Here is a 23,264-nt window from a genome sequence, read left to right as displayed (position 1 = left end):
ATTGAGATTCTACCTTAGGGACTGGATACAGTTTGATCATGTGGGATGGTTTTAGACCCATGAGTGGTGATGTGTGGTTTGTTGCGTTTCTTGGCTCTAATTTAAGTTGTCCTACTTCCCATCATGCCTCAGGGCATTAGTGGTATCAGAGCCAGGACTGTACTTTCTTAGATGTTGATTTTGTAACTTCATCATTCTTGCACGGGGATATTTTAGAAAATTTACAGTTGCACAGTGCTGAGGTTGTTAAACAAGACAGGTTCAAAACATAAAATATGGCTGGACCACATATAGTAAAATCACCAGTTACGTGCTGACAGTGCTGCGATTTTTGCGATATCTACTAAATTATATTAATATATTATATTAATTAAATTATCTGAGAGTTAGAAGAGACAGACTACTGTATATTTTAAAGTTTTTCTTTCAGGGTTTTACCTTTATTTCAGCCATAGTGAAAGAAAAACTAAAATTAGAAAATTAGAGAGAGACAGGGAAAGTGGAAGACATGCAACAAAGGGCAGGTGAGCTAACAACTGAACCTGTCCTGAGATAGTCTATATATCTTATTTTGTCTCTCACAGAGAGTAAAGCCTCCATCTGGGATCAATAATGGCTTATCCTTAATTTTTTCCAAATCATAAATCATAAGATTGGAGCCAGGTTTTTATGTGTAACTTCCTCTATTTGATATGTAGAATTGGTCATAGCAGCCAGTTTGTACAATTTGAGTATGCAGTGAGTTTGGTTATTATTATGTAATGACACATGAAATAAATTAACTTTTTTTGCTGTAACTAAGGCAAGGTTCAGGCTTCCCTGCTTCATTGCAGTTCCTGAGCAGCTGGGAAACCAGAGCAGCTCAGTGGACTGTGTTGTTAAATATTTATGTGTAAAAACTACAAGATGGTTTGTTAAAATGCTTGTGCCCTGTTTCAAAGAAGCTTGTCATAATATCCAAGAATCCCGAGTTGTCTGAAGACGTCATGGACACCAGCCCAGTAAGAACAAGATTGAGCGAAGAACATGTTCTAGGTCAAGGACTCCTGAACACTGAGCTGTAAGTTGCTCTTGTGAGACTATAAGAGCCTGAAATTCTATGCATCAGCGGGTTTTTTGGATGTCCCCAAGTTGTTGGGTGTTTGTCATATTTGGCTGTGTTTTGCAATAAACCCCTGCTGCTGCTGAATGTTGCCTTGTTGATCAACTAAGAGTTCTTAAACAACTGAAGCTCAGCACTCCACTCAGGTATAGTATTAGTACCATCAGTCAGTTAGTCATCAAGTCAGTGACAATTGTGAAATTCTAAAAAAAAAAATCTATGCTACTGAGAACAGGTTTGGTGGACAATAATATCGGTGGTCGTGAGTTATATGATGAAATTCAGCTATGTGTTTAGAAAGGGGCCACTGCACAGCTTAAAAAAATAGCAGTAATGTTTCAAAAGAACATTTATTACATAACATTACAGGAGCAACTTGTGCCTTCTTGAAACCAGATGTGCACTTTCTTATGAGTATTGTAAAACAGCGCTATGATAGGGAACTAATAGTAAAGTACAGCATGAACATTTGGCACTATAAAAAAATTGTGTTGTAGAAATCTCATGAACAGCATGAAGGAGGCCACAGCTCAAACTGAAAAGTATCACATGGGTGTTGCTGGTATTAACATATATATATTCACATTTTGAAAATACTGGCCAGTTTTGGTTTGCTATTTATTATGAAAAAAAAAAAAAAAAAGAAATAAGAAATTGAAAAACAAATTCTATGTGCGAACAGAAAAGAGTCAGTTCCATCGCTTTATCTTCAACCACGGACGATCAACTAAAAATCAGAAACTAAACAATAAAAAACAATGATTGATTGATGCCTATGCAACGTTCTTTATTTCTGACTAGTCCCTGGACCCTCCATTGTCCTGTTTGCCTGTTTCACAAGTCTATGCACTGTGATTTTTGGTCAATTGGGTCTAAACGAATAGAACAACTATTGATATTGCCCCTTTTCCTGTTTTCCAAATGTTCCTAGAGCTAAGAACTGGATTTTAAACACCTTATTTAAAGTGATGTTTTGTACCTGAATTACAACTTTAAGGGATGTAACAATGGATATCCTCATAACTTTCCCCTTAATTCCCGAAACTGGAAGCTGTAGAAGGCAGAGCACAACTTGCCAGAGGACGACTTCAACATCCAAACATAACCTGCTCATTAGCATATGCATAGCATAACGTTCTAGTTATTATGCATTAATGTAGATTTCCTTTCCATGGCGAACAGTAAGTCTTTGGTATACACTTAGAAGCATGTTAATACAACCACGCAGTGAAAGAGGTCTTAAAGTGTCTGACTGTATGCTTAGACCTTCTCTTTCAAGGTGCTCCTGCTCAGCCTGTGGAAGCAGAGTGTGCACCAGGCTTCAGTGTCTTGTCACCTAAACACTCTTCCTCCCTGCTGCCTGGCAGTTCAGCTGTCAAATCTTCTCAGTCTCCTCCGCCTGATTTCCTCCTCTGAGAGGTTGAAACCATAAGGAGGAGGAGCTCCTCTCCTGCTGCTTTGTCCTAAAAAACAAAATATGTATTATTTGAAATATACACACTTAAGGGACTTTGGTGACTTTACTGTAAGCAGGGTAAAGATTTTAGGATTCAGTGTCACTCTAGGCCGTAATTAATCTACCTCTCCTCTCTTACCTCTGTCATTCAGACTGTTTCTGATGGCTGCCTCCAACTGCTCCTCCTCTGTCAGCCCACCTGTATAAGATGTTGATGGATTTGTGGAGTAACCTGGTGCATACTGATTATATCCTGAGTATCCTCCACCGGTGCCACTGGAGCCTACACACATACACACACAGAGTACAGAAAGAGGAAAAAAGGTTAAGCTTCTATATTTGCATTTTTCCTTTTGTCAATAAATCATATGAAAAGAACAAAACCTTCAAAGTGTTAGTCAGTCTCTCATGACTTTTTGATTCCCTGCCTGTGGCACTCAGCCCCCAGTCCACTGGTTCCAATTGAAGACAATATAGTTTCATTTGTTTAGAAAAAAAAAAAGGTTCAGTAATGTAATTTCCTAAAACAGCAGGACTCTGTAGGTTACATGAGTAAACTGTGTATTTGTTGGCAGCTGTTGTCACTGCTCCACTAAAGATGGGTGGACTTGTGCTTATGAAGGTCTCTATGATCACTCAAAGTGCTTTCCTCTACAGCCACATTCCCCCATTCACAAGATACTCACACAGCCACCCACAACTCTACAGCACACCCTATTAGTGATGGACAGCGATGGAGCTCTTAAGACAGTGTTCAGTGTTGGGTTTTAGCTTATACACTAATGTATACAACGATTTCCTTGTAGACTTTGGTACCTGATGATCCTGTAGAGTAGTAGCGTGCACTGGGCTGGGAGTAATGTCCATTCCACACCACCAGATCTGGTAACACATATAAACAGAGTATTTCAGTTCAGGAATATTACTGTTAACGTGCATCTGGACGTGAGTATGGATTAATACTAAGGCACACACATCCATTTCAAAGTGGTCTACAGAATCACTCAAAATCCTAATAAAAACACACACACACAAAAATATTTTACTTTTTTGACACACACACACACACACACACACACACACACACACACACACACACACACACACACACACACACACACACACTAAAACACACTCTTGCTCTGTCTGTTGTGTAGCCCCATAAATGTCCTATCCTATAGGGGACCTGTCTATATGAACAACACATAATATATAAATTCAGACCTGCACATTTCTTCATGATGGTCTTCAGGGGTCCAGAAGTGTAGAGCAGACCCACCAGGATACCCGACAGGTGACCAACAAAAGAGGTCCTAAAGCATCAGAGTAAATGTTAACTTCTAATGAAACACTGCCATCCTGTGGACACTTGGATCCACAGTATCAGAGAGCACAGGACAATCTACTTGAATGCCAACACTAAGTTGACAGGAAGTGGGACCCAGAAGTTTCCAAAGTTCAGAGACAGGTCAGAGGTAAATAAACAAATATTTGGCCTTTTTCTGTTTGTTCTCCACCTGGAGGACTTTACTGGCTGTCTGAAGGATACGTTTAAGTATGAAGTGGCCTGTGACTCTGAAGGGAGATCCATGATCTTTGAATATGTACTGACAACATTATGTAGCCTTCTCTGCTGTGAACATAGTAATGTTGTGACTATCCTTCAGATTCCTCAGAAATCACTGGTGCTCTTGCTTACTACTTTTCTCATCTGTACTGCTGACAAATACAGACTGGGATCAAAGACAGTACCTGTATGCCACTACTTTCTACTACAACACTTTATTATATTATTTTATATATTTTATTTTTTTACATTTAGCGGCAGACCTGATTTGTCTCTCTAGCCTTTAAAATCCATTCAAGTTCAAAAGGTTATCTACCAAAAAAAAAAGTGTCTAATTGTAACTACCCTAGCTGCTGTGGCCCCTGCCTGCATCATCTGATAAAATATTTAGGAACCTGAGAAGTGTGTACCGTATTTTCCGGACTATAAGTCGCTGGGTTTTTTGTAGTTTGGCTGGCCATTCAGAAGCGACATATATATATCAAAAATATAGCCTACGCTATGACCACAAGAGGGAAGGGAGGCTTTTATTTCTAAATCCCTCCTCGTTGAGTAGCTCATCTTCATCTTCCTTGCGTGCTGTTCTCCTCGCTGCGCTGTTGGACCCGTCTCCGTTGCGCTGTAGCGCTTCACTCCCAGTCAATTCAGGGTATTTTCACAGCGTGTTCTGCAGTCCATCTTCGGTCTCTGCTCCGGTCCCAACCGGAATCAGAGACCCAGGTCCGACAGTGCGAGGCTGTCCCTCTCTGAAGCAGAGGAGAGGTCGGCTCCCGTCAGTCTTTACAGACAGTCCTCAAAGAGTTTCTGATCATATCCTCTTCAGTTTGCTCCAGGCGACGGAGTTGTTTTTCTTTCTTTTGACCCGGCCTGTAGTAGGCTATAGGTGCCGGCCTTTCGTGTAAACAAAGCCCCGGCCATTGTATAAGACCCAGCTATTAAATAAAAATAAATGCGACTTATAAACCGGTGCGACTTATATATGTTTTTTTTCCTCTTCATGACGTATTTTTTGACGGATGCGACTCAGGTGTGACATATAGTCCGGAAAATACGGTACAGCAGGTGTATGATTCAATAGCACATATATAGGTATTACCGTATAAGACATGCAATTTGAAAGGTCATCCCACTGAAAACAGAACCGCTGACCCCGGCTGCAGCACCCTACTACACCCATCACATTGCAATCTCTACTACAGTATATCTGCAATATGAATCATAAATCTTCGTGTATTATATATTATGTATTGTGTATTATGTAAAGTTGTGATACTAAACTTACCCTGGTGATGTTACGTGGATCAGCACTAGCTCCGCCCAGCTAGCATATTGATTTGCCACAGGGAAACCCATCACATAAGTCACACCTCCAGGGTAGTAATGGTTACTGAGCACCTTCAGAGCAAACAGGACACCTAAAAACACAGTCACATTGACAAAGTTCAATGTTGCAATCCTGGGATTTAAAAAGTAGTAAGTTGTGTGGTGTGGACATACAATGTTTAAATGGAAATACTGTTCAATAATGTTTTATTGTTATTCCCTTTTGTACCCAGTAGACCATACCTGAGAAGCCAACAGCACAGGTCATGCTGTAGGATTGGTCCTGAGTGAGCTCAGTTAGCAATCCCTCCAACACCAGATAAACTAATCCAGTGAGCAGAGAGAAGACTGACAGCAGGTAGGCGAACCAGGCTCCACCCAGCCGTTGCTCAAGTCTGATTCCTTTCCAGAGGAAGGACGCCATGTTGAAATAAAGATGCCAGTCATCAGCATGATGCAGTGGGGATAGCACAAGACGTCTCCAATCACTGAACCAATATGCCTGCTGGACACTCACACAGGCCTGTGGATTGGATAGATAGTGGTATTCACATTAGTACTGATAATTTAACATACTGTAGTCCAATGCACCAGTGCAAGTCATTCCTGAATGGTGGTCCAGGTGTTGATTGGACCTTTTTGTGTAGGTTTTTTAAATCTTCTAAAAGGTAAACTCTGTGTTTTCTTTAGTTATGTTAGTGCATTACCTGCATTAGTGGGGCTGCAGGAAACAGGTACAGGTACACATTGAGAGCCAGGACAGCCAGGGTGACAGGTGGGATGTTGTCCAGACCCACCTGAAACAGCTGGGAGGCCAGGAGCAACAATCCCATGTGGGATCCCCTCTGTCGATTCCGCATACTCAAAAGAGTCTGCAATGAGACAAATGCATTTTGACTTCTAATCAAGATCACCTCTACTACTAAAATATTAGCCTACATAGCAGGAGTGAAGAGGAGGTATTTTGTGTCCTCTGATAACTGCAGGTCCACTTTTTAGGGACAGAGATTTCTTGTTGTTCCCGTGTCAAGGCTGAAACAGAAATATGACTTTTACACCTCTGCTGCTGGTGCTCCTCCAAAACAGCCACTAATAAAGTCAGAAGGAAGACAGATCTTTACACGTGTTAATCTATAGTTTTCTAACAGAGTTTGTATTTTTATTTTACATACAGTAATCACCCCCCAGCTTTTATTTGCCTGTTTTATTCTTCTGAAAAACAGGAAGTGTTGCGTCTTTGATATCTGAGAAGCCATCACAGCAGCAAGACTCAAATTTATGAACATACGGCATCAGGATTTTAGGGTTGGTCCATTTACAGTGAGCAAGAAACTTTGTGACTTAATTGTGAATTCAGGGATTGTGTTTTTTGGTATAGTAGCCTATGTCCAAGTAGGATTCTCCTATACACTTCCACTAAATTCACACATACAATATAGCCAATTTCCACTCCAAATCCGACATTGTTCTTTTTATTTTATCAGTGTAAACAGTGCACTTACACCGGTGTTTCAGAATTACAAGGCAAAGTTTAAGGAGAAATGTTGTCAGTTCTTCTCTTATGCCATTATCTAAATTACGCAGCAGAATTTCAGTTATGATAAGCTCAAAGACGATGGGCTGGTTCTTTTACTTTGTTCAGGCTATGTGGCAATAAATGGCAGTAAAATCATGGTGCTATTTTGTTCCGACAGTGGATTGACGTCTGTGGACTGTGGAAAAGCCTGCATATTAGTTTAGCGACGGTCAACAGTCTCACAACTAAGTATCATTTGTAAAACATTAGATTCTGATTGAAAATAACAAAATACCCGAATACGAATTTATCAGCGGCATTTAGTGGCTACAAACTTACTCTTGTCGGCTCAGTCCTCTTCCTTGTTCTCTGCTGCTCTGGCTAATGCTAATGCTAATGCTAGCCTTGAGTATTGACACCGTTTGCAGCCCGACTCCTCTTCCGAAGGATGACGAACCTTAATCTTCCTATACAGCTTATCGCTGAACCATGGTCACCAGTCAGTCAGTGTATTTCGTGATATTTCATCATTTTCTGAGTTACTTTACTTGGCAACAGGTCGTGGAGTCACGTCAGCTAAACACGTGACAATAACAACATTACGTAGGAGACGACGCGTTACGTTCCACCCTGCTTCATTCACATCTGCAGACTTGTCCCATGGATCTATTACAGTTGACTTGTCCGAGTCAGCTCCACAATCTCCGGTTCTTCTGATGTTACCCACTCTACTCCTGCTGCTATTAATGAATGTATTAATATAGGAATCCAAAAAACAACGCCCTCAGGGGCTCAGCCTCCAAAGATATTTGGGTGCTGGATCCTCAAACCACAGGACCAGCACTCCAAATTAAAGTATTTTATTATTTATTATAATATTGTAATTTATTGTGATAATAAAATATTTGAATTTGGACTACAGTCCTGTAGGTTTGTACAATGACATGGATGTGAAAGGCAAGGGAATGGATCATACATCCATCTCTTAAAGTGGTGCGGATGCAGACCTGTGGAAGCAGACCTGTGGAAGATGTAAATGCAAGATGCACAAAGACTTCGCCATCCCTGGAACTCGTGTCATCTGTGTGGAGCAGACCGGGCAGGAGCTCCCAAAAAGAGGAGTCCTCGACCAGGGTGACAGACAGTGAGGAAGCCAGTGAAGACCTCAGGACATGTCTACACTGCCACCTACTGGACAAAACTAAAGTGCAAGTCCTGTGATGATCACCAGTGCCAGAAGTAACACTGGCTACATTTACCAGAGACGTTTTACCTTTGAATGTCTTGAACTAGGAACCTTCCACACTAGGCAATAGTGGGCTAAAAAATGTGTTAAGAATATAAGCTGACATTGTTTTTTTAATCTTTTTTTTTTTTTTATCAACACAGGTTCATGTGTTTACATTAACATTTTCAGCCTGAAAAATGCTTCCATCGAGCATTTGTGTGTGTGTGTGTGTGTGTGTGTGTGTGTGTGTGTGTGTGTGTGTGTGTGTGTGTGTGTGTGTGTGTGAAATGATTTAATGTCTGGCGTAATAGGCTACTCCATACTTTCAAAAGTGTGACTTTGCTAACACAATGATTTTTATTTTTTTTTAAGAAAAAATATATTTGTGGGCGCCATGATGGAGCTATAGGCTTATTATTAAGTAGTCAATTTTCTGCACATGATTTAAAGAGGAAGGGGTTAATTCTCCTGCTTCATGTTCCAACAGTGTGGCGTCAATTACAAACACGTGCGCCAGGTGTAGCACACCGTTTCTCAATGAATTATTTAGAGGAAGGAAGGATCACCTACCTTTTCACAAACTGAGGCCTGAGGAGGAAGAAAACTCTGTTTACAAACGACTCCCTCAGTTCCTGTGTTGTTCAAATTGTTGAAAAATGCACTTTGTTCATTTATGTTTCCCTCCCGCCTCCAATCATCTCGATCGGAGGTGGTGGAGAGGCTGTTGCTATAGCAACAACAGTACGCGGGGCAGATACAGGCAACGACGTTTTGTCAAGTCAATGATAATAATGTGGATTTTCACCGGAAACAATGGGTTTCTCATTTCAAAATAATGGAAAGAAGTAGTAGTGGTAAAAATAGAGAATGTGGAAGAAGAGGGGGGATATATTTATAGTGGAAAAATATCTTGCAATATGTAACGGAATATTTGGCAACATTTTATCTGTAAATATAAAATTTAATTAAGAATTTAAATGGAAGCCAGTAGGGTTTGTGTGTGTCCATTGGGTTATTTAAATATTAATACGAGGAGAGAACAGCATAACATTGATATAAACCTGTCAGGCTAAATAAACATGTTATGAATACAGTAGGTCTAGCTAGCTGCTTTTCTGACACAATATCAGTGAACCCTTCATACCGGTAAACTCTTATTTTGAAATCAGAAAACGGAAGTGTAGTTTTTTATGTCGTATGTAACTTAGCAGCGAAACGAGAGCGGGAGAGAGGGAACCGAGGCAGGTAAAGGTGTGTGTGTGTGTTCAGCCTGTTTATGAATGTGGGGGAGAAAGGAAGGGGTGACGGCGTGAAGAGGAGGTCCAGAGGGGTGAAAAGAGGACAAAGGACCGGGCAGAGAGAGGGAAGAGCTGGGGAGAGAGACGGGATAAGCAAAGAGGGAAGGATGTCGGAGAGGATAGCTTCGTGTGGGAGCCTGTATGACAGCACCAACCTGCTGCTACAGTACTGCAACAACGGTGAGCTGCCCCTCATCTCACTTCATCAGACACAACAGAGAAAAAAAAAATCATCATCCAGGCAGCCCAGTGAATTTATCTCAGACACAATGTCGACACACGAAGACTCATTGAAGAAATCATTTATAAGGCGAGGTGACAGTGCTGGTTGTAGATTCACGGGCATTAACCCATAAGCGTAGCTAAAGCCTGTTGAAAATGACATAAACTCGATGGAAAGAGACACATTAATATTATTTACCAAAAATTAGCCTGATTGGCTGCGTCATTTATGAGTGCCATTTTGTCATCTCAGATATTCTTGGGACGCCAGCTTTTTTTCCCTCTCTCATCATGTTTTGTCTTTCATAATTTGATCGCCAAATGTATCGATCACTTTTATGCTTTCCAATACCTTTGGAAGTTACATACACATACAAACAACGTCATGTTTTTTTGTGTTTTTTTATGTTTTTATTTACGACCAAGTCTGTTTTAAATTAAAAACAGAAATATTTCTGTGAAATGTGTTGACTTAAAATGGGCTATATGCAGCATTCAACTAGCCTATATTTTGTAATTTTTTATTTCATTTTTTAAAATTCATTTTAATTTTTCATTAATCAAGTCTCTTACTTTCCATCAATGACCTAGGTTGTTGTAGAAGTGAGTTTTACATTGGGCCTTTTCCAGTCTCATGTGGGTGGTTCGCAGCTGGTTTTTAGGGTTAAACAGTGAACTAGGTATCATCTTGGACTTTTCTTTTTTATTAAGATCTCAGGTGACTGAAGGTCCTCCCAAGCGAAAGCTACAAAATGCTGTCTAGAAAGTACTACTCACTTTTCACCTCTAACACTAAAAGGTGATTGTCATCCTGATTGAGAAACTTGGTATTATTACAAATTGCCAGATTTTATCCATCAACATTATCAATGTCCGTATTTAAATAGACGATGATCCCTGATGGTCATTAGCCAGTTTCATTTGCGGCTCTTCTGACTCCTGCAGCCTGTGTCTCTTTATCTGTCACATCCTGCTTTAATGCAAATGCCCTGCCTGATCATATCAGGGCTGACTGCAGAGCATTGTGGCTGTTTTCTATAGCAAGAAAAGGTTGTCTGTCAGCTGAAGCAGTAAGTGATGGTTTCTCTAGCTGTTTTAAGCAAAGCAGATGGCATGTTTCTCTTAGTGTAACACAGTGTATATCATTAAGGGTTGTAAGCATGTAAGGTGATGTTGTTATCTGAGAGAGTTCTCCATGGTCTGCCTCACCGTCCCTAAACTTCACAGACAGCCATACTGAGTGGCAGGTGGCGAGACAGCAAGGGGTCAAGGCAGTCTAACCAACGCTGTAATGTTGGTGATCCAAGATGTAACATGTGCCATTCAAACCATTTGGTGAGTGTTGTGGTCCAAAGCCTCCTGCAGCTCCACGGGTCACAACAATTTCAGTTAAGCTGTGAGACAGACACACATACTCTGCCCAGTGAGCGTCACAGGAGCTGAACTCATGTATCTGCTAAAGGTAAAATAAAACTGTTAAGAGAAATATGCCAGAGCTTGTTAAGGACAGCTGTAACTGTGATGATGTTTTGGCAATATATTCAATTCATTGATTAGCAAAGACCATTTTTGTTTCATTTCTGTGGTTTATTTTCAAGAAAATTCCATTTAAGGACATTTCTGTCTTAAATTAAACGGAGATTACACCTACGGACATGGAACAGGTGTGAGAGACAGCTTCTCACGCAGTCGCTCTGATTCCTTGGACACATGCGGTGGTTAACTGAGGTGTGTGTTGCTGTGTTTCTTAATGACAAAGAGAGAGAAAGATGTGGAAATTCTCAGAAACAAACATTTATCCACAGTATGCTTATTTCTGTATAGGTTCAGCTCTGATTTGAGGCTTAGTTTAGGGTTCATGAGGTGATTAGAGTGGATGTCTTGGAGAATGTCCTCACATATGAAGGAAAATGGGCCTGAATGTGCTTGCTGACATTTCTGGACATTGTATTGATGCCCAAAGGAAAAGATGTCTATCTCCTTGCCTCGCTGCATTCAGAGGTCAGAGGTCAAACTCTCTGGAGCTTGGAGGGATTCAGCATCTTACCGGAGGCATTTGAAACTGAACTCAGCCATGACCCTCCCTCTTCTTTCCTTAGTGTGTCATAAAGGCTCAAGAGGCCTACAATCCAACATAACCCAGCTGATTTTAACACACTCTCACCTGGAAAAGAGGGTGCTAACCTGTTGGTTTTCACACAGTGGAGTTGCTCTTAAATCTTGAACTATGACATGAGAATAGGAAACATTTCAGACTGTGGTAGGAGGTGATGAAATAGATGCTGAAAATAGTCCTTTCTGAAGTGTTAACAAGACCTGAGAATACCATAGTCAGTCAGAGAGACAGCGACGAGGTGTTGGACTGTGTGATGCTGCACCTGATGCAGACAGTACAGAGTAGCAGTGTGCGCCGCCCTGTTTGTATTGATAAGGTGTCGTCTAGTTTAGCGTCTGTCCATCAGCCTCCTGTCTTTTTTCTCCTTTCGGTTTGTCTTCCTCTCCCTCTGCCATCTGTCCCTTCACTGTAACCAGAGACTCTCTATGTTCATCAGATCTGTACTCCTCTGCCACCTGCTCACATCTTGAGCCAAACACAGACAGTTTACACACACCCATTACAGTTTTGTTTTAATAGTTTTATTGTACTGAGGTGCAGGGTTGGTATTCATGTAGAGCAATAATGAGCTAGTTTAGCTTCTTTCCTGCTGACAGCCTCTGTGACTTTATCTAAATGATCTCACACCCAGTTGGGACTCCCATCTTAAAACAAACACAAACAAACTTTTAAATTATTTTTCCAGTCCTGCCTGAATGACACTATATATTGCACACACATATCATTTGTATAGTTGAGAGGTTCAGCTGTTGTTGGCGTGTTTATCTTAATCTTTGCATTTCTGTAAGTGCAGCCAGTGCATAGTAACATAACATTATGAACAGTTTAAAGAGATGATGCGCAAGCTCCATGATACCGTATGCATCTGTTTGCAGAGCAGAGTACAGCGTGTTCTTTCAGCTGCAGAATGACTGACGATTGATCCATGGAGTCTAACAGCAAGAAGAGCTGTCAGTCATGGGACACTGTACTCCCTCACACTGCACAGCCCTGTGATTTACCATCTTTGCTGTGAATTGAAAAAACAAAACAACAAATTGCATCTTTGATTTTGCTTGAGTGTCCGGTTACAGTCTGGTGAAAATTTGATATTCTATAGTCCTCCAAGTTAAAGAAAATGGCTGGATACTATTTCCTTTAACAGTCCAGTTGTAAGATTCAGTTTGATAAGGCAAGGCAATTTTAGCGCATTTTTACAAACGGTTTGTCTCAAAGGTAGGGGTGGGCGATATGGCGATATTAGATCGTGAAGGATTAGAGCGTGTAGATGATCTGCCAAAGTGCAGAGATCGTAGGATCGTCTGGGGCACATTCTATAAATTGCAGTTCTATGCTGCAAAGCGCAAACAAAGGACATTTGCAAAGTTTGCTAAAAGAGATAACAACAGTTACTTTAGTTTGTATTTTTATTTTACCCTTTTCAATCAGCTATTTAGTGTTTTGATTAAAATCCTGTTAAAATGACTGTGTTGAATAAAACAAACAGTAATGTCTTCATTAATATTTTACTTTCATGTTTATTGAAAGCTACCTTTTATGTTGCAAGAGTCCACTTTATCAGAGTGTTGTTGTTTACCTTTTACTATGTTGTTTGCACATGTTGGCAAAACTGCAACTACTGTATTTAGATTAAAATCTGTTCAGAAAGGTTCTTTGGCCTAAATTGTCTGTTTTTCTTTTTTCGATTTAAGATCGAAATCGTGACTTCATTTTAAAAAAATCGTGATATATTTTTGCCATATCGCCCACCCCTACTCAAAGGGCTTTACATAACATCATAACAACATCCTCTGTCCTTAGACCCTCACACCGACTGAGGAAAAAATCCCAGGAAAACCCTTTTAACAGGGAAAAATTGGAGATACCTCAGGGTGAGTAACAGAGGAGGGATCCCTCACCCACGATGGGCAGACGTGCAATAGATGTTGTTACATACAAGAAAACAGTTTATAGCACAGAATATGCAAAACATGGAAATGTTAACAAGAGTTGAGGAAGACAGCTTCTGCTGGGAGGGAAGGCAGGGAGGGCAGGCCAGCTTAATGGAAGTACTGGATGGTAGACTGGTTCATAGGAAGGGAGGGCAGGTCAGTTTAACAGCAGGGGAAAGGGGGGAAGGGGGCGATGCAGGCGGCGGTTGGTGCAGAGATGGAGCTCCGGTGGATCTATGGAAACAGTGCAAGACACCAAGGCCAAACTACAAAGTGCAGGAGGAGAGAGAGGAGAGGAGAGGGGAGGGCTCCATGTAACCAGATGTGTCCCCCAGCAGTCTAAGCCTATAGCAGCATAGCTATAACATGGTTCAGAACCAGGCCTAACTAAAAGCTCTGTCATACAGGAAGGTCTTAAGCCTAGACTTGAATGTAGTTAGAGTGTCTGCCTCTCTGACCCATGGAGAGAGCTGGTTCCACAGTAAAGGAGCCCAGTAACTGAAGGCTCTACTTCCCAGTCTGTTTTTAGAGATACTGGGAGTCACTAACTGACCTGCATTCTGGGACGGGGTGCTCTGGTAGGACAGTAAAGAATGATTAGTTCTTTCAGGAGATCAAGATGGAGCTTTGTCATTAAGAGCCTTATAAGTCAGCAGAACGATTTTAAAGTCTACCGGTATTCTGAATCCTACAGGAAAACGGGAGAGATGTGTTCTCTCTTAACTCCAGCCAGAACCCTCGCTGCAGCGTTCTGGACCAGCTGGAGACTCTTTAGAGAGTTTTTCGGACATCCTGACAAGAGAGAGTTACAGACAGTAGTCCAGCTTAGAAGTGATAAATGCATGCACCAGTTTCTCAGCATCACTCTGGGAGAGGATATTCCTAAACTTGGCTAATGGCTATACTGCGCAGGTGAAAGAAGGCAGTCCGAGTCACATGTTTTATGTGGGAGCTGAAGGAAAGGTCCTGGGGTGGTGTAAAGGACCATTTTAATGTGACTATAATTTTTTAGCTTTTGCTTGGAATTAAGCCCATGGAGAGTATCTTAACTCCCCATTTATTTCTAAGCTAATGCTCTGATGCTTCAATCTTGATTTTATAGCCAGCTGACAAAATCTCCAAATGTATATGACAAAGACTGAAATTTGTTTTTTGGCTTTTTACTTAAAAAAAAAAAATCACTCAAAGAGAAAATATACATGCCAAAAATTATTTTCTTATTTTGTCTCTCACACTGCACACAGCCTCAGTCTGGGATCCACATTTTTGACTGCTGTATTTCCTCAAAAAGTGAATGTGCCCTTTATTTAAAGGGATGATTTATTACAAATAAAACTCAGACCATCTAACTCCGAAACATGAGGGGCATCTTCAGTACTATTGTGGTGAGCTCACCTGTCAGCATGCACTATGAGCCACACTGATGTTGCTGATGTTTAAATGTAGCATCAAAATTATGATACACTGGATCTCATCAAATGTACGAGCAAAAACACTTGACACTTTTGAACTAACGTTTTAAATGTCAAACTGATCATTTTTAATCAGTAAAACAAACTATAGGCTAAATTGGTGTAGCTCTGAGGGTAGACAGTGTCACAAACGAATGCTTACATTACTGTAAATAGCTTGGCTGAGAAGACTGCAGGTGTAGCCCTAAGCTCACCGTTGGCATCCATACACAGTACAAATATACTGTGTTTGTTAAAAAATATCTTTAAAACTAGCAACAACTACGCTACTGAGAGCAGATGCATAGCTGTAACTCCAGTCAGTCATTCAGGGGACATTTGAAATTATATGGCTGGCTGTCCCGTTGTGGTCCAGCCAATCATTAATGTTTATGTTTTAATGTTTAATGTTTTACTGGCTGTAAGGCCACATGAGTGCTCCGTAGCACAGTTGTTACATTTTCACATAGGAGCTTGTACAAGAATAAAGTTGTGACAGTCGGTCACACCTTTGTTTGTGAGTGAAAGAATGTGTGTGTGCCACAGATCCCGGAGTCTGGCTCTGCAGCAGCATCTCTTCCTGGTGGTGCCTGGCTGTACAGATGCTGATATTGCTGCAGTGTGTGTGTCTGTGTGTGTGGGTTTGTACGTGCGTGTGTGGCTGGCCCTTAGCCAGGCTCCACCCATTCTGGGCTGGTTCTCCGAGCCTGTAACTGATGAGACGGGAGGGAGGAGGAAGACGAGGGATGGAAGTGATGGAGGAAAAAGGAGGAGGGGATGGAAGGAGGAAGAGGGAGTGGTACAGGAAGCAAGGGAGTTTGCCTCACACACACACAGTCCCTCCTCCATCTCCACTTCCTACACAGTGTTTGTGTAAAAGAGAGGGAGAGAGGGAGTGACCGAGCAGTGGCCACAGGCGGGGAGGGGAGGGGAGGGGAGCCAGAGTCAGAAAGCCTCCAGGGTAGGAAGAGTAAGAGCAAGTGGACAACCTGACTGAGCGTTTACTCTGTGGACTGACTGGTTGATTGACAGGAGGAGTGACCAGGCGCTCAGTGTGGCAGGATGGCAGGTAGGCGAGACGAGCTCCACCTTCCTCATCACTTCTCTGCACCATGAATATTTCAGCAGCTTTCAGTTTTCTTATTGCCCCGCGTCGACCTCCCATTGTCCATCTCACTGACTCTCTCCAGCAGCATCACACACACAGCCCAACCCCCCACCCCCCCACCCCCCCACCCCCCTGCATTTCATCATCCACATCTTTACATCAGTCTCCCCTCCATCCCTTCTGTACTGCTGCTTCCTGATTGCAGCAATGTGTCGGCCATGTAAAACCAGCCTCATGTAAGCTGGTTTTTTAATCACACTTTACAAGAATTTATTGGCTGAGATTGTGTGTGTGTGTGTGTGTGTGTGTGCGCGTGCATGCACGCGTGTGTGTAGATGAGGTGTAACCATTGCTTGTGTGTGTTTTCAAGGGCAAACAGAAAAAGTAGCCAGCGTGGCAGTGTTTTTTTAAACAGGTGTCCTGACAGTAGAGGAGATGAAGGTGATCCCTGCTGATCTTACCAATGTTTTCTCTCCCTCACTCTCTCACCCCCTCCTTCTCTCCTGCTCTGCCTCTTCACTATGTAAAGATGTTAAAAATCAATGACAGTCCAGCCTGCTACTTTAGCTAAACTAAACATGCAAAATGTTAACATACAAACAAGTTTTCCAGGTTAACATCATGTTTTATTTTCTAATGTTTTCTGTACCTTATTGTAAAGTCAATGTGAGTTCTGTGATTCCGCAAGTGTCCCCTCCAGGGAAGATAATGTTCATGTTTCAAAGATCACATAGTACCAAACGTTTGCATTGTTGATGTGTTTCTGACTTGAAACAGTTTGGAGATATCTTCGGGTGTAGTTATCACAGAGTACACACAAGTAAAGATATTAGTAGCCAGTGCTGCTACTGAACGGACACAGCAATGGGAAGCAGCGCTGTGGTAAACATGTATGAATTTGCATGTTAACAGGCTATAGCACAGCTGAGACCAGCTCAGACTCATGACAGCTAATCCACCGGTAATGTAGCAGTAGTTAAAATAACAACATGACTTCTTCTCCGGTGCCACCCTTAGGACAAACTTTAACTTTTTGTTCTCCACAGGCACAGCTGGAAGTTGTTTATAGATCTGCTGATTTAAAAACTATGGTTTCATTTTATTGATTTACTACTTCTAGTGGCTGTTGTAATTATAATGGGAACAAAGGCGTGAGGTGATATAACATCAAGTCTGTTTTGGGATGGGGTCGGGGTGGATGGATGGGTTGACAAAACGCAGAATGCTCACACAGGAGAGCACCGTTCACATCCTGTGTGAAATTGATGATTGCTGTCTCTTTTATCCATCCATTTTGCAGACTTAACCCTGTGTTTGTTATAACTGTTTCCACAAGTCTGGTACACATATTGTTGGGTTGTTAAGGGATAATACTATGGTGGTTGGAGGACTTGTTGAGTCCTCTCATCTGTGTCGTTTTTCGCCATTTTTCGCTGTGTCTGTCGTTGGTAGAATAATGAAAGCTGAAAAGTATAGACACAGTCTTTTGAGAGTAAAACAGTCTCCTTTTGTCTTTTCATTTGGTTTCTGTGGTTGTTTCCTCATTATTTTTGGTTTTCTGTTCAATTCAGTGTGCAAGGTATTTTACATTAAAAAAAAGATTATTGCTGTAGTCAGTTGAAAATTAATCATTCATCTCTTTTCCTTTTTCCCTCGTTGAGTCCTATCTGTTCTTCTCACCCTCTATCTCCTCCCACCTACAGTCTGTCCTCTTCGACTTCAGTTAATGACTGTTTCACAAGATTGTTTCAGTCTTGCTTGCTCATTCACTTTGTGCTTTTAATTATTTGCACCAATGGGATTGTTCACTTCCCCTGTATTTGATTACACAGACATTTTGTACATGGTTTCTGCCACAGATGAGACATTGGATTGCTCTTGAATTACTATGAATCACTTGTGGTTTCTCTGCAAAGAGGGAATGTTGAGTATTTTAACATACAGTAGGACAATAAGAAGACATTTGCGGAGGCAGTTTGTTTGGGAGGTATAAAACATTAATTATGAAATTTCTTAAACAAAACATCCATGCCAATATATTCTGACCAGTGGAATTGGTTTCTCATCATTAAATTACAATGTTTAATTTTCACATGGGTCTATTTGAAACAGCGCTTAGACCACGATGAAAACTATAAAGCCTTTTCCAAGCCACAAGTTATTTATGAAGGGGAGGCAACCATCCTTATCTTATTGTAATGGAAACTCAGGAATACAGGGATTTAATAAATTATTTAAAAAAACGGAAATGTAAAGCTTCATTTAAAATATTTTTCTTAATATCTGAGGTTTTTGGTTTTTGATAGTGGACAACAAAACTGACAGATAAAACAAAAGGGTGACATCCTCTGTAAAAAACCAGCCGAATCACAATGTTGGATACTTAAGAAAAAATGATAAAGGCATTAGGTCTTGTTAACATAGTACTGTCAGTCGACTGGGCAGGACTGCCATGCAAATCCCCACTGAGCTTGATTTCAGTATGTAAATCTGCAGCTTGATTTCCCTGTGGCCCCTTCCTTTCTCATTTGACTGTGAGATGTGATACGGTAACAGTAACAGTTCTCCCTGTGTCCTCCAGCTCAGTTTGCACTGCTGAAGTGATGCATGCTGGGAGCACTGTAGTGCCTGCCAAAGCTGTATGACCTGTAAACCCCTTTTGGAAGTGTCTTGCTCTTTGAAGTTAATACTTTAAACTGTAGCAAAGCTCAAACCTCTGAATAGCGCACACATGATGAATGCGACCTTTGCATTAATAATAACAATGAGGAAGTTAATGGTAGATTATCATATTACGAGTCTTCTTCATTATGGCCATTAGTTAGTTTTTAGGTTATTTTTTTAGTGTGTTTGTGTTGAAAAGACTAAAATATTTGTATCCCTTGCCCAGACTAAGACATTGTTCCAGGTAAGATGTAATTTAAAGATGTCATTTAGTTTAAACAGGGAATATTTTCACATTAAAATATTTAAAGATGACTAGAACTATGTTAGATGTAATAGAAACAGAGAAGTATCGAATTTTATGCCACAATTTTAAGACAAACTCTTTTACATCTTACAACAACTGCCCACAAAAACCTCCTGGTGAAGTAGGCCTTACCCAACTCCTTCTAATGTTTTGATTTGGAGACCCCTAACAGCACAGGATACTGTGTGTTTAAAGCAGAAGTAAGTGATATATTTGTGTTAATATAAGTCTTAAATAGTTATATCTTCCGACAGCAATCACTTACATAGAGTGTTTGGACCGAAACACGGGTCTGTCAGTCACTCTGCTCTGCTCTGAGCCGAGGAGAAAACATTTATCGTATCCTACAGTTTTTATCCAATGAGGAGAGAGAACGGCATGCAGGGCTGTGTGTGCAGCCAAGGGACGCCGTGAATGTGGCGACGTAGGGACGAGGACTGTTATGGTGCGTTCAAGGAAACTCGTATTTTTCCGACCGTGCAGTCGTACCAGTTCGATCTGGTACGAGTTCACCGGTCGGAAGTTACGAGTGGCCGTTATAGTGACTTTCACAGGTAAAACAGGTCGGAAAAACACGAGTGGGTTGCCTGGAACGCTACAAAGTCGTAAGTTGACTGAAGCTGTAATTTACGATTGCAAAAGCCTGCCTGGAACGCAGCATTAGCGAAAACGACCGGACCACTTACTTCTGCTTTAACGGTGTTATTATAACTTGGTTTGAGTTACCAATGTTTAACTTTTTTACTTAAACAGCCTGGTATTTGAAGGCTGCATATTTTTAGTACCGATACTGTAACAGCTATTTATTGACAAACATTACTACCTGTTTTTTATAGAGAAGGTGAGAACTCATTGTGTTCTTCCTGGCTAGAACCTTAAAACTGCCAAAACTGGTGATTGAGCATCACTAGGACTTTGTGGGGTGTCCCACCTGAACTTTGCAGTGGAAGACACTGTAGGTAATTGCAGTCTGACTTGTAAGGCTGAAAGCAATGGCACTTCTGTCTCAGTACATGTGAGATCATGAAAGATGTAACTCTCTCTTGAATCTGTATTTCTGATCATGATGATGTAGCAGAACTTTCATAACAGGGAGCAGACAAGCTTTCGAATTTAGGACACATAAGATGTTCTCTCCAAACAGAAACTTGTTTTCTGACTTTATCAGATTGTCAATGTGAGCCTCAGATTAATAATCTGCACTACTGGGGAGTTTGCCTTGGATTATCTGGCTGGCCCCAAATGATGTCATCATGGTGGGTGGGGGGATGGTGGACGATTAGGCTGGAAAGAGTTCAAATTGAGAGGAATGACGGCAGAGGACTGGGGGATGTGTGTAAGGCAGATTGAATCGGCAGCAGTTCAGCCACAGTGTCACAAGTACCATGTGATAGAATGATTTGTTTTACAAACAAATGAATCAGCAGGATTTAGAATTTAAAAAGATGTGTCTTAGTTTGGATTTACAGGTTTATCTCTGGCCACTGTACTTGCTGAAATGCACCAGTTAAAAGGGAGCGAGCGTGTTTTAAGGCTCAGTTTCTGAATACAGGCTGTGTACATTTCACTGTACAATGAGCACTTAATATAACAACAAGTATTAGTATTGGAACTAGACCATCTTTAAAAACCAAAGAAGAGATACAATTCTTACACTATATAGAACCATAAGACTGTATGTATAAATGGGTGCTGTTCAATGCTGAATGCCTTTTTCCTACATTTGCATTTTCTGCCCTCTGCAGTTAGCAAAATAGAGATGCAAATAACAGGGCACAACAAATACAAGCAAAATGTGGACTTGCCCATCAAAACTTTTCATTCAAATTACAAGTGATAGTTAAAATCTCCACAGGGAATCCTTAAATGATGACGCACGGGAATGTTATGAAGACAAAGCTTCATCTCTCTTGTTTTCAACTCTTTCTCCAGCCCTCTTTTTTTTCCTCCTCTCCCACACTGTTCAAACAAAACAACCATGGAACTGGTGGTGTTTTCTTTCTTTCTCTCGAGTCACACACCCACAAACACACATGGAGTCTAAATTATTAAAACCTAGTAACGTTTCCTGAGTGGTCTTATCCCCCAGGGAAACTGGAAACCAGTGGTTGACAAAGCAGCAGTGCCCGTGGTAGCAGGTATCATCATACTGACCTCAAGTAGCTCTTTGTGTATATGTCCAAATGGAGTTCAAATGTTCAACTAATCAGACAGCAGATTCATAATCTCTCTCATATTTACATGCAGCTAAGTTATTCATTCACGTTAAATAGCTAACATTATTGCTAAGTGAGGCCAATTCAGATTTCCCTATAAAATGATGATGAATTGTAAACTAGAACAGTCATCACAGTGTATTTTATTCCTAATGAACAGAGGCATTATGAACAGCTCCCGAAGCTGCCCATTCTGGCTGCTTCTGAACCTCATTGTGTGTCGGGCTAAAATTTTGAGCTGAAACCCTCTCGCCTCACTGACTTCCTGTCCAGATGACACGGTGTCAGCCAGCAGTAACATGGACATGGAGGACCGGGTGTCCCACCTGGAGCAGAGACTGCAGCTGCAGGAAGACGAGATCCAGCTGCTAAAGGCGGCTTTGGCTGACGCCCTGCGCCGACTGGGCTACTGTGAGGAGCAGAGCCTGCCGCTGCAGCCAGGAGGCCACGCTGCTGGGAGGAGACCTCTGGCCACCACAGCTTCAGCAGCGCCTACCAAGGGTAACTAAAGCCGCATTTACACTTTGCTTTTTTTGTTTCTTCCAAAACGATAGGAACCTTGAGGGGGAACAGGCAGCACTAAACATTTCTGTGTGTGTGTGTGTTTTGTTGTTGTTTTCTTTTATTATACATATCTAAGTATGTAGCTGCATGTACAGTTTTCTTTGTCCTTCAAAAGGTCAAGCGATGTTAAGGTTAATGTCAAGGCTTTATTGAGTTTATTCATGTTTACTGTTGTGGCAGTATTGCACAAATTCTTCCTGCTTGCTGTTGCATATGATGTCATTGTTTTTTCAATAGTTTTTTCATTACTGCCACCTGCTGGACTGGAGGGGAACAGCTTGGTCTTCCATACGCCAGCAGAGTAATTTTCCCAGTCTTCCACAGCCATGAGTCTGTAGTGGAATTACAACCAGCCAAAATCCTGAGAGGAACTTTTAGCACCAAAACGTTATAATCTGATTTAAAACTGCAGGTACATTTAGTGGACACACGATTCAAGGCAAGGAGTGAAGAAAGAGGCTAAGCCAAACTCCATCCTCATTAGTTTTGCTTCCTTACATAGTAGTTGTTTTATCTGTATCTTTATCTAATCACTGTGGTTCTCCAGCTGCTGTTCTACTAATTTTTATTTTATTTTTTTTGTTTAACCTCTCCACCAATGAAAATGACTCGCCACTGTTGAAAAACTATTAAACTCAATGGAAACGATCAGAGTTGTGGAGGGCCATGTACAGACTCAGGCTTTCTTATATCACATACAGAAGTTTTGTAGGCATTTCCCTTGATGACATAGATTTAGAAACAAGTATTTTTACACAGCACATCCTCTATTGATTTATTTTTTGATAAGAATAATCATGGGGTTTTTTTTACGTTTCAGTGCGTCAGCTTCTGCAGGCTCTTCCCTCCAGACCTCTTAGTAATGGCTATGTTCAACAGAAACGCCTCCTTTCTTCCCCTTCATCTCCCAAGAAAGAAGTGCTGCAATCCATCAAGAGGTATACTGACAAAAGAAAAAACACAAAAAAATGTGTTTGCTCTCACCTAGAGTGTTGTCATTTATGCATTTACTCATTGTGTGAATTAGGGAGATGTGATGTCTAAAGCCTCTCCTCTCCTCTCCTCTACTCTAGAAAGAGTATGTCCACAGAGCGTCTCACCCTGGTGAGGAGAGAGATGGGAGCAGAGAGTCGGAGTCGGACCACCTCCTCCAGCAGCTCATCTGGTGGCAAAAGGTAACACATTTTTCCTGCTG

The 23,264-nt window shown here is 41.2% G+C and overlaps 2 protein-coding genes across 2 annotated transcripts in view; one reads left to right on the top strand and one right to left on the bottom strand.

Annotated features, from left to right (window-relative positions):
• Nucleotides 1-1,782: 1,782 nt before the first annotated feature.
• On the bottom strand, nucleotides 1,783-7,559 carry rhbdd1 (rhomboid domain containing 1). Its single transcript, XM_085795769.1, has 8 exons — nucleotides 7,304-7,559; nucleotides 6,156-6,320; nucleotides 5,692-5,971; nucleotides 5,408-5,540; nucleotides 3,783-3,871; nucleotides 3,375-3,440; nucleotides 2,698-2,841; nucleotides 1,783-2,565 (listed from the first exon to the last, which is right to left on the bottom strand). The coding sequence occupies exons 2-8, from the start codon at nucleotides 6,306-6,308 to the stop codon at nucleotides 2,471-2,473; spliced, it is 960 nt and encodes a 319-aa protein (XP_085651895.1). The 5' UTR covers nucleotides 6,309-6,320; nucleotides 7,304-7,559; the 3' UTR covers nucleotides 1,783-2,470.
• Nucleotides 7,560-9,369: 1,810 nt separating this feature from the next.
• The window catches only part of eml2 (EMAP like 2), a 30,841-nt gene continuing 16,946 nt past the window's right edge, over nucleotides 9,370-23,264 (top strand). The window contains exons 1-4 of the mRNA XM_085795768.1: nucleotides 9,370-9,670; nucleotides 21,779-22,006; nucleotides 22,890-23,007; nucleotides 23,143-23,244. Of these exons, the coding sequence (XP_085651894.1) occupies nucleotides 9,469-9,670; nucleotides 21,779-22,006; nucleotides 22,890-23,007; nucleotides 23,143-23,244 (650 nt within the window). The 5' untranslated portion in view covers nucleotides 9,370-9,468. The remainder of the gene's footprint in view (nucleotides 9,671-21,778; nucleotides 22,007-22,889; nucleotides 23,008-23,142; nucleotides 23,245-23,264) is intronic.

The sequence above is a fragment of the Trachurus japonicus genome, chromosome 13 (genome assembly GCF_045865225.1).
Source record: "Trachurus japonicus isolate A0001 chromosome 13, Traja_1.0".
Lineage (NCBI taxonomy): Eukaryota > Metazoa > Chordata > Actinopteri > Carangiformes > Carangidae > Trachurus > Trachurus japonicus.
Note: the sequence above shows the minus strand (reverse complement) of the source record. Positions and strands in the feature narration are given on the sequence as shown.